The 12,279-nt window shown below is 33.4% G+C and overlaps 1 protein-coding gene across 2 annotated transcripts in view; it reads left to right on the top strand.

Annotated features, from left to right (window-relative positions):
- Positions 1–12,279, top strand: part of LOC118749306 (proton-coupled amino acid transporter-like protein pathetic) — a 202,769-nt gene that overhangs the window by 134,740 nt on the left and 55,750 nt on the right. For both annotated transcript variants that reach the window (XM_036484103.1, XM_036484104.1), the window contains 2 exons: positions 1,267–1,473; positions 7,655–8,106. In XM_036484103.1, the coding sequence (XP_036339996.1) occupies positions 1,267–1,473; positions 7,655–8,106 (659 nt within the window). The remainder of the gene's footprint in view (positions 1–1,266; positions 1,474–7,654; positions 8,107–12,279) is intronic.

Consider the following 12,279-nt stretch of genomic DNA (forward strand, 5'->3'; position numbering starts at 1 on the left):
TGCCACATATAAGCAAAACGTTGAAAATTATTGAAATCGGACTAATCGGATCGTAAATTTCAGAAATGCTTGAAACTTCAATATTTCGAAATTTAAGGACGCTAATTTACTCAAAATTGATACACCCCGGCTTACCATCTAGCGGTAGGTTTCGGAAAGGTGAAAAAACATATATTTAATACTTGCGCCGGGTATTTAATGTTCGGCTCCGCCCGAACGTAGACTTTCTTACTTGTTCTCTGTCGACTTATTATATACAAGGAGCCTAGCTATCTATATGACAAGCTTATTTTCCCAAAGTCAGCTCGAACTAATGACTTGATAGTACCAAGTTATAATTATCAAACCTCCGCACGGCTATTCTTTGTTAATGCTATTCGTACATGGAACTCTATTCCAATGTCCGTTCGCAGTAGTCTAAATAAAATCAACTTTAAGTTTGTTCTATATTCGTACTTTCGTTAAAACAAATATATACATCCGTATATATTTTGCATAATTATGTGTTTCGCTATCTAAATATATATTTTTCAGCCAATATGGATAATCATTGTATTATTGTTAAGTTTGTGTTAATTATAAATCTTAGTTCTAAGAATATTCATTATTGTTATTCTTAGGTTTATTAGAAATTTTAGTTTTAAGAATTACTATTTATTTTATTTTTCTGGCACTTCCTGTTACTTGTTGTACTATAAAAGATCGTAGATCTTATTGTACTAATGTTTTTTCGCAATAAATGAAATGAAATGAAATGAAATGAAAATGAAATGAAATTAAAATCGCTTAGGCGGTTACAGTGCCAAATAAGAAGAAGAAGAAGAAGAATAAGATAATAGATATATAACTTTAGCAGTCACACATTGTTATAATCCCGACGAAATCCTTGACGGTGGTAACGGGAGGGGAACGGTACATGACGGTAGGAAGTTTAGTTTCGGTTAGAGTCTCCCACTGACGGGGTTAGGCTTTCGATGCTTCCTCCTGGTAAAAAAAGAAATGTGCGCAGTAAAAAGTTAACTATTTAAATCGACGAATAGTTTTATATCAATTTTGTAAACTTCTTCTTATGTGTTTTTGTACAACATACCTCTATTGGTTACAATAATTTTAAGCTATAATAAAAAATTTTTTAGTAAGTTATTGGTTTTGGAAATTTGGTTTATTCCTTAGAATAATATACTTTTTTCCTAGCATCAAGGAATGTTTTTTTTTCTGAGTGTATGTATGTATGCACATATTTATATGGTTCACTTTCTTTTACAGGTGAAATGCGCACACAAACTCTACTATAAATCGCGTCGCACGCAGATGAGTTTCGCTGAAGTTGCTGAGGTGTCCTTCCAAAATGGGCCAAAATGGGCGCGCGGTTTTGCACCAGTCGCCAAATTTTCCATACTTTTCGGACTCTTCCTGACCTACTTCGGAACCTGTTCCGTGTATACAGTTATTGTAGCAAAGAATTTCGAACAGGTAAATGCAATGAGTTTACACTTGTGTTAAAAAAACTTGAGTCGTAAGGTAACCTGATTCGTATGAGCGCTTTATGTAATACAAATATGAAAGCGAAAAATATCTATATCGAGAACGGTGTTGATAAATATATCGATAAATATCCGGATAACAATACAGATAACGAATTCGGTAAACGCAATTATTCGATCACATCAAGAGCAATTTCGATTAAAGTGCCGATATTCAAAACTACAAGAGAATTGATCATTGTAGATTTAAATGTAGTGTGATGTAAAAGGCCATTAACGTAGTATTATTGACATGTAAAACTACCACTTTTTGGTTTTAATCAATACCGAGCCAAAAAGTTTGATTTTGTCGCATAGTGTTATATTTACTTTTTTTTAATTCGACTTCGTCTTGCAAGCGGTAGCAGGCGTAAGCTACCCTTCAGCCCCTTCCTAGCCACGCCCTAGATCAGAGCCGGCGAGTCTTTATACATACACGTGCCATTATTTCCAAAGAATTATTCAATGTAGCCATGACGTGCCAAAAAGAAGTCATGACTTATTACCAGGAAACGGATTTTATGGAAATTGCCTTTTTTTCTGCTAAAGAGATAGAGTATATTCGTTTAAGAATGTCCACGATTTAGCTTTCCCTGATTCCATATATACACATTTGATGTTGCCTTTTTTTGCCTTTTTTAAGATATTTGCCTTTTTTTGCCTTTTCTACCTTTAAAAAGGTGATTATAGCATTTACAATTTTTTTTTTTTTAAGATTAAAAAAATATACACATGCCCATGCGGCTTACAGAAGCGCAGGGACCTCTTGCCAAATTGGTGTTGGAAAAATTCAAAGCCGTTTTCTCAGCTAACGTAGGCTTGGAGACAATAAGGGGTGTGGATAAAATTGTAAAAGGCGAGGAAAACGCCCTTATTCCTGATAATATGAACGTTTCTAACGTTCAATATTTAAATTGGGCTCCACTTGTATCAACTTACGTCCAGCGCACATTTAGTACATTCAAGGCTTTTCTTCCCGAAAATCGAATAAAATGCTGCCAGAAAAATTCAAAATGCATCTTGTGGTTCAATGTTACTACAACTATACAGATTAAAGTTTTATGAGTTAGAAACTCGAAAGGATAAAATAGTCAAAGATTCAAAGTACAAATTTTTCATATAATGAAACTATTTCATAGTTTTTCTCTGTTTACTTGTAATATAAACATTTCTAAAATAAATGTATTTTTGATTGTTCTTCGTATTTTCTGTCTCTTTTTAGTGCCTTATTTTGCTTTTTTTGCAATACCTACTGCCTTTTCCTGCCTTTTTCGCTATTTTGTTTTGCCTTTTTTTGCCTTTTTTGCAATACCTAGTGCCTTTTCCTGCTTTTTCGCTATTTTATTTTGCCTTTTTCAGCCTATTTCGTTATTTTATTTTGCCTTTTTTATAGGTTTTTAGGTCCTAAAAATCCATTCCCTGCTTATTACCGTTCTTCGAGACACTTCTTCCACTTAAATCGTGGAAAAATTAAAAAATAATAATTAAGCGTCTCTTACATGTCTCTGTGTACCTTGTGTGCAAACGCCAGCTTCCACGGACATCTAAAATGTCTGGAATTAAACTCCAAGTTTCCAAAATTTTAGTACATGTTAGCAAATTTAAACAAGTTCAGTTTATCAAGTGAAGTCATATCAGGATACATAATAAATTTGAGTGTTTCCGATAACTCCTTGAATTCAAAAAACCTCGATGAAAATTCGTCGGTGAGAGAATTTATTACCAAAAAAACTTTTTAGTGACTCTTTATCTGTCTAGTGTTTCATACTAATTAAAATCTGATTTTAAATTTGTTAAGTTTGGCAAACATTTGCAATTTTTGCAAACAATAAGGCATTTTCATAGTCAAGTTAGTTCCAGCTTTTTGACATAATTATAATTAATAATTATTAATGAAATATCTGCCAAAAAAGCTACTACTAAATTTAGAGTCGACTTTTTTTCGACTATGAATATGCCTCAATATCTTTACCAGCAAGAATGATAGAATACAAGATTGCGCCAATCGAGCTGAGAGCAACCGGCCGTGACGTCAACAAATACCAGAATGAGTGAGCAAGACGAACTCGTCAAGAAAAAGAGGAAGCATCGAGCAAAAGGCAGTATTGCCAAGTTTTGAATTTGAAAAAGCACCAAATTTTTATTGGTGTATTTTATGGACTTCATATGCATACATAATTTTATTATAAGGATGCCGATTCAAATTAATAAAAACCAATGCTTCTTGCACGACGGTCGATTTCTTCTGGCATGATTGAAGGTGCTGCCACATATTTTGTTGTCGCTTATGATTGTCACTGTGCTATGATTTTGTTAAAATTTTTGTAAAGTTGCTTACACACTTACGATTGCTATAAATTTTGCTTCCATTTTTTTAAGATTCTCTAAGGTGTCTTCAAACTAAAAACAAAAGCACCAAAAACGCACCAAGCACCAAACTCAAAAAGTTTCGCGTTTTGAATACCCACTAATTTGGTGCGAAAAGCATCGAGTTGGCAACAGTGAATGTAAACAAAAGTATTTTATGACCTTAGCGACTGGGTGGATTCTGTCAAATCGACGAGGAGAGGGTTAGCGGTCCGCGAATGGCGCGACCTTTATTTTCTGGATCGTGCTTTACCAGTAACTTTCAGTTTAGCCTAAAAAGCGCGAATGAGATCTATGCATCATAATTATAACAGTTTTATTAGAGCCTTGAAGTTTTACGTTCAAATCATTGGCTGGCGCATATCCGTAAAAACCACCAATTTTGCAAGCCACGTACAAGCCTCAAACCTTCGTTTATTTAATGCCTGCGAAGATATGAGATTCATTATTTTTGAGAGCTACGCCCATTATATCACCAAGGGAGGCGAAGCCATGCTTTGCGCACAAAGCTTACCGATGAATGATGCAATAGAACTCAAGAATCGAATGTCTTATGTGGATTTTGTTGGTTACTGTCTGTATTTTTGGCTTTTCTGACCTGTTTTCTTGGGTGTGAGTAGATTTTGCTTTGATCTCCAATTTAAACGAAAAAAATAATTGTACTCCTACTAGTAATTGAGGAATTGAGCGGCCAATTAATAATGTGCCCAAATTATTTTGTTGCGTGCCATCAATGGTACGCGTGCCTTAGGTTCGTCAGCCCTGCCCTAGATAATAAATCAATGTTTTTTTTTTTGTCCCGAGCAGGCAACCACCTTTTAAGATGCCCATACCGCAAGATTGGTCCGAACATCATCTAAACTATAAAAAGCGGCCGCCCATAGGCAGGCAATGGCAAACCTCCGAGTATATTTCAGCCATGAAAAGGCTTCTCGTAAAAACTATTTGACGTTCGGAGGCGACGTGAAACTATGGGTCCCTCCATTTGTGTAACAACATCAGGATAAAGACGACAAATTGGAGAAGCCGAGCGAAACACTAAGCATAAGTGTAAGCGCCAAATTAATATTATTATTATGTGTTAACATAATGGAAATACAAAAAAAACACTAATGTGAATAAGTAAAGTTTATTATGTCTCTTTTTTCATTTAGCCCGGTCAAGTTAAACATTCATGGTTACAATAATTCGCATAAAGCTGAAAATTGGTACGAATGTTGCAAATATTATTAAAAATTCTATTCAAGGTCAAAAGTCACATACATTTATTTTTGCATTTTTCAGCAAAATGGTACGGTTTATCACAAAACTAGGTAGGACAAAAGTGTAGACTATGCAATTATCTTTAAAAACTGTTATACAATTTTTGTTATGAGATATATGTATGTAGCTATTCAAAAAATTTCATTTTCCATAATATGCACAATTTACACTGTACTTGTAGGGTATTCTGTTTTGGGGTGTTTTTAAACGTGGTTTTCCCCGGTAGGCCTACTCCACGCCTTATTGTAGTCCTGTTTAACTAAATAATATTGCATGAAATAAAAAGGTACCATTCATCTAATTGATAATTACACTAATTGACAAGAAATCCAACCTGTGGAACTACGCCCTCTCTTCTTATGCATGTAAAATTTTCTGCTGAATCTTAATATGAAGTCAAAATATCATAAACTATAATTGTTTTTGAGATATATCCACATTACGGTTTTTCGGAGATGTTAAAAAGTGCACCACTTAATTGCATATTTTTTTTATATAGCCGGCAAATCTTAAATTTCTCTACAATACAATACAATCTATTACCCTCTACGTAAACCATATTTTCCAACCGAATTAGTAGTTTAGGAGCAAATCATTGATTCATCAACAATGTTGAATAATAAAAAATATTTTAAAAATTACTGGGAACTTTTGAATTATTGTAAGCTTACCCCTATTTAGGGCCGTTTTCTCAAGTAACCTGCAACTTCAAAGCTCACTTTATATTTAAAGGCTGTATTAAAATTTATGATTGTGTCTAAAGTAAAGCACTTTATTATCGGTTTTAAATTGGTTTACAACCAAGAAACTTACATACGTCAAAAACAGATAATAGAAATGCTTAACTTTAGACATAGCTTTATTTTAAAGTTAAAGGTTACTTTAGAAAACGGCCTTTAATGAGCCAACTTTACTAGGCTAAGTACGCAAAACTTTAGTTGCAAACAAGCATTGCGTCATCGATTCGACTATGCATGATTTTCCACGGTTAAAGGCACAAAGCATTTTTTTAAAAGCGCCCTGTGTTAGATAAACACACATTACGAAAATAATAATTTGTTAAAACAGGTACATATTTACAATTTATTTGAATACCACGGTACCCTGGAAATAATTTCAACCCTCAAGTTGCTTTCCTTCTTCCTGCTACTATTTCGGGGGACCTCACTGAACATTTTCCAAAAAAGAGAGCAAAACCCGTCGGGCGCTTTTTTCTATGGTAACTTTTACTAATTCAAATTTTACACAGGCCAACAAAAATTAAAAAAAAATGTGTTTTCTAAAATGTTAAAGCTGTTTTCGATATCCTTTTTTGTGCTGATTACGAATATGTAAGTATAAAGTTTCCAACAGCTTTAGATTTTGATAAAGACGTGGTCAAAATATCAAAAAATCGCGTTTTTTGAAATATTTGAAAAGCTCCAACAAAAATAATAAAAGGTGATAAAACCTTCCAATTGAGCTTGGATTAAAGCTAGGACTCTCGACTACTATCCCTGATAATACCATTCGTGCACATTGACGTCATGGTCACTTATAGTCATTTATTGAACAAAAAACTTCGATAAAATCAGTTTTTGCTATTCAACAAATGACTATAAGTGACCATCAAGTCAAGGTGCACGAATGGTATTTTCAGGGATAGTAGCCGAGAATTTTAACTTTAATTCAAGCCCAATTGGAAGGTTCTGTCACCTTTGTTTTTTTTTATTAGAGCTTCTCAAATATTGCAAAAAACGCGATTTTTTTATATTTTGACCACGTTTTTCTCAAAATCTAAAACTGATGGAAACTTTGTACTTACAGATTCGTAATCAGCACAAAAAAGGCTATCGAAAACAGCTTTAACATTTTAGGAAACAAAATTTTTTCAAATTTTCGTTGGCTTGTGTTATATTTGAATTAGTAAAAGTTACCACAGAAAAAAGCGCCCGACGGATTTTGCTCTCTGTTTTTGTAAAAGGTTAAATGAGGTCCCCGGAAATAATAGCAACAGGAATCGGCGAAGGGAAGCCAGTTGAGGGTTGAAATTGTTTCCAGGGTACTGTGATACTGTCGTAGCTCAAAAACGAAACCAAAACTCGAGAAAAACAGCTTGAAGTTTTGAATTTACATACTCCTATGGCAAAAATTAAAACATATTTTGTTCTAGTTGCTACTGGTTATCGGTACAGCTATGAAATTTTAACACAATATAGAAGGACACTTCTGCATACATACCACCTCGATTTTGTATTGTTTTGGATCATGACAATATCGAAGTAAATGAGCAACATATAAGTTTCCCTTGGAGTAAAAATTAAATTGCTTTTATTTTTTTAAACAAACAAAAGTACAAAAACATTTTCCTTAACCCTGAGATTTTTATGGGAAACCCGGAGCCTCGCGATTCTATCGGAAGCTTCTGAATCTCAGGGAGAAAAATTCATTCTGGGAGCATTGTTTTCCACTAAATGTTTTTCAAATACTAACTCACATTAATTACTTCATTGCCTTTGCAGGTTATGGAATATTGGTTAGGCTATGAAATTTCGCTACGCCTACTCATCTCAGCACTGCTGATTCCTTTAATTCTTCTCTCATGGATACCAAATCTGAAGTATCTGGCACCCGTCTCCATGGTGGCTAATTTGTTTATGGGTCTTGGATTGGGAATAACTTTCTATTATCTGGTTAGTGATTTGCCTCCGATAACAACCCGTGAGTTCGCGAAAGTCTCCACATTGCCAGCTTTCTTCGCCATCACCATATTCGCCATGGAGGCAATCGGTGTTGTAATGCCATTGGAGAATAACATGGAAAAACCACGTCACTTCCTCGGAATCTGCGGAGTGCTGAGTCAGGGCATGTCCGGTGTTACTTTGATCTACATGGCGCTCGGTTTTCTGGGCTACTTGCGTTATGGTACAGATACAGAAGAAAGTATTACACTGAATTTGCCGGTGCATGAATGGTGAGTACAATATGCAGTGTTGCCAGAATTTTTCCAGAGAAAAGGCTAAACGGCCAAGAAAGCAAAGTTAAAAGAATTATAAATCAATAATTGATTTCTAGCAAAAAACATAAACCAACAATCTGAAGCCATAAACTAACAATTTATATATTTATTTTAGCGTTTATAATGATTTTCTAACAGTGCCAGTGTTTAAAGAGCATTAGTTGATACTTCTACCATTTATAAACTATTTTTGTTTTTTCCACAATTTTTTAATTACAATCAAAAATTACAAAAAACTACCTAGTGATACATTTTAGTAAATAACAATTTATTTTGCACTTACGAAAATATTTTTCGATAAAAAGCAATTTGTACAAATATTCCCTTAACCACCTACTAGAGTTGTCAAACTCTATAGCATCGATAGTTTTTTATTTCCATTACTATCGATATTTTTTATCCACTATCGATGGTTTTTCCCTGCTAAGCATATTGCATTTCCTACCATACAAAGTATATATGTATGTATGTCAGGAAATTTTTGTAAGGGAAGGAAAAGAAATTGTATAATATCAACCGGATTTTTCGGGATAAAACTGCATACCAAACATTTTTCTCGAATTCCTAATTAAAATGCTGAAAACTTGATTAAACTGTTGATTTTTCTAATTTTTTTGCAAAGATTTAAATTTGGATTATTGCGGTTTTATTTATAAATGGGATACGTTTTTATTTAAAAATTATGAACATTATAAACAAAAGAAAGTAGGTTGAAATGTCGCGTTTGTATCGATTTATCGCAGTCTGTATGTATGCATGTAATTTATACATACGACTAAATTATTTTTTATTAATGTAATACCAAGCCAACAAGGTTCTAATCTATATATTATAACACGAAGGGATTTTCTGTCCAGGTTATCACATCTGCACCGTTCGTTCGATTTTCAAAAATGAGGTGTCAAATTAAAGGGCTTGAGCTGTAGATGTGCAATAAGGTTTTACTTTTGCCACCTTTTCTAAACTTAAGTTAAAATTATTTAAATAGCGTGGTTTTTTAACTTAACAGTTTAAAAAATCAAATTCCATTTGAATATTAGGTAATAATATGTAATAATATCATATATGTACATATGTATATTGATAGTAAGCTAACATCTCAATGTGTAAGCATTCCGAAATCAAAGCGAGACAGTCTAGTACTGTTTTTGTCAATGTAATGTGTACTTGAGTGCCGGTTTTGTAAATGTGTCGTGTACATGTTTATTTATAAACGTATGTGTTCCTTTTCTTTCGTACGTGTTTATTGATATATCTGTACTGTAGTGTTTTCGGACGGTACTAGCTCTTACTGCCAATATAGGAGTATTACATATATGAATAATATGTATCACCATATGAGCGCCAGGCGAAAAGAGTTTAAGAAGGTAATAGTTTGTAAATATTTTGAAGAGGGTTGCCACCTGTTTTAAAAATTGAATTCAGTTAACTTACACACAATGAAATACTAAAATATTTCAAACAAAATAGTGTTAAGAAATCTTTAATGTTAACACTTATAGTGATTTCGTTTCTATCAAAAAATTTCGCATTTTGATTGCCCCTTTCTCTTTTCGTTTTCGTTTCTAAAAATAAGGGCAAAAGGTGAGAAAACTTTGTGTTCGTTTCTTAAAATGTCACACTTGTGTAATGCAAAAAAGGCACCTTTTCTGCGCTTTGAAGCTTTATCAGGGGAGATGGTTGTTCTGAAAATTAGATGGTTGCTCAAAACGATAATATTATGAAATTCGTGAGCTAGGTAGGACAAGAAGGCAAAAACATGCACAAACACATTTTTCAGCGTGCAAGGGCAACATTTTTTGGTAGAAACAAAATCACCATTAGAATATTTATGAAAGGTTTAAAAAGGGTATCCACCTGTTTAAAAAGCAAAATTTAAATTATTTAATAAGTTAATTGAAATATTAAAATATTGGTATCAATCGAGATGGGTTTGACAAGGCTTTATTTCTGAACTATATTTGGAGGGTTGCCACATATTCGAAATATCAAATTCAACATATTTCATCATTTAATTAAAATATGTATCATAATGTCAGATTTAGAATGTTTGAAGAGAGTTGCCACGTATTTAAAAAGTTGGATGTGTTATTAAAAGGAGGGCATCAGTGGAAATGGGTTTGAAAAGGCTTTATTTCTGAAATTTATTTAGGAGGGTTGCCAACTGTTTAAAAAATCCAACTCAACTTAAATTAAGGCGATAAGGTAATTGAAATATATATATATCACAATCTGACTGTCAGTCGGAAGAGATTGAAGAAGATTTTAGTTTGAAAATATTTTGAAAAGAGTTACCACCTATTTGAAATGTCGAATGTAGTGAATATATTTAAATTCGAAATATTAAAATATTGGTGTCAAACGAAAGAGCGTTAAGAAATCTTTAGTTTGAACACCAAAAATATTTTTGCCACATGTTTGAATATTAAATTCAACTTAGCTCATCAGTTATTTAAAATATTTATCACAATGTCAGACGAAGGAAATAAGGAAGGGTTTAGCTTGAATATACGTTTGAAGAGAATCGCCACGCATTTAAAAACTCGAATGTAATTAATTTTTATACAAATTATATCAAATATTAAAGTACGGTTGTCATATGAAAAAGTGTTTAGATATTTTTAGTTTGAACATTTATAATGTTTGAAGAGGATTGACACATGTTTAAAAAGATAAGTTCAAATTATTTAGAAAGTTGGATAAATTTCTAAAATATTGTATCATTCAAAATGGGTTAGAAAAGGCTTTATTTCAGACTTTTATTTAGGAGGGTTGCCGCGTGTATGAAAAACCACATTCAACTTAATTCATCAGTTAATGGAAATATGTACCATAATGTTAGACGAAAGAGATTTAAGAAGATTTTAGTTTGAAAATACTTTTGAAAAGGATTTCCAACTGTTTGAATAGTCGAATTTAGTTAACTATACGCTACTTGTATAAAATATTGAAATATCAGTGCCAATCGAAAGACATTTATGAAAAATTTAGTTTGAAAATATCTTTGATTAGGCTTGCCACCTTTTCGAGAAGTCATACCGATCTAACTACATATATTATGTACTAGCAAATGCCTGGCTTGCTTCGCGACGCCTTATAAGAACTTTTGCGTTGACCAATACTCAAATAGTGTTGCTATGCAAAAACGGTTTGTAATGTAAAAATTATTAATTTAGGTTGAAAGGACTGAAGAGCAGAACCTGGCTTACTCATAGGCAAGAATAATAGCGCTGAGATAACATTTGGGTCAAGCACTAATATCCTTCGATGCTATGAGCTTTCATTTCCACCTGTGAGATATCTGCAAGTATTGTAAGGTTTTCCGAGAGTGCGTAATCTTCTCCTATAATCCTGCTGTTCCACAGGATGAAAGAGTTTTCCCGTTTAAACGGGCTCATTGATATTCCTACCGTGTTCTCTCTAATTCAGCACACTTCTTCCTGATATACCCATGACCCGTTGATGTGCCTAGGATATCTGTGAGGCTAATCAATTTTTCGCTTCTCTGTTTGCTTACTAATAGAATGGGGCTTTATTAAGTCACCTAAAATGTAAATTTGTAAAGGGCATCTAAATATCGTGATTTCAGCGCCATCTATGTTTTGGGTCCATTTATTTTGGAGAAACACTTCTTATCATAAAGTTAATACTCGTTAAGCCAGGTCATACGATAAAGGCGGGTTCTTGAAATATCTCGATTCCGGCGCCATCTATCGGCACCATTTTTTGCAAAAGTATATTTTACGATTCAGAGGAGAATTACAAATTCATGTGACGTATGATTCCGAAGTAATGGCTGATTAAAAATTTCACTCCTATAGGATGTGCCACGCTCCTTTACAAAAGAATATGTACTTTACTATTTATAAGCATCTACCATATATATGTAGTATGTCAACACACCAAATTTCAAAGTCATGTGACTTACGGTTTCGAAGTTATAGCTGATTAAAAATGTCACGCCTATGGGAGGTGCCACGCCCCCTTGTCAGATCTAATTTGTTTATACCCTAGATTTCGTCCGAGGTCGCTCTCTATATACCGGTTAAAGCCCCATTCAGTAGTTCCGGAGATTAGTGATTTCAAACAGACAAACAGACAAATAATCTACAGTTTTATTATAGTATA

This window comes from Rhagoletis pomonella, unplaced genomic scaffold, assembly GCF_013731165.1.
Source record: "Rhagoletis pomonella isolate Grant_MI unplaced genomic scaffold, Rhpom_1.0 Rhpom_scaffold_00014, whole genome shotgun sequence".
Taxonomy (NCBI): Eukaryota; Metazoa; Arthropoda; class Insecta; order Diptera; family Tephritidae; genus Rhagoletis; species Rhagoletis pomonella.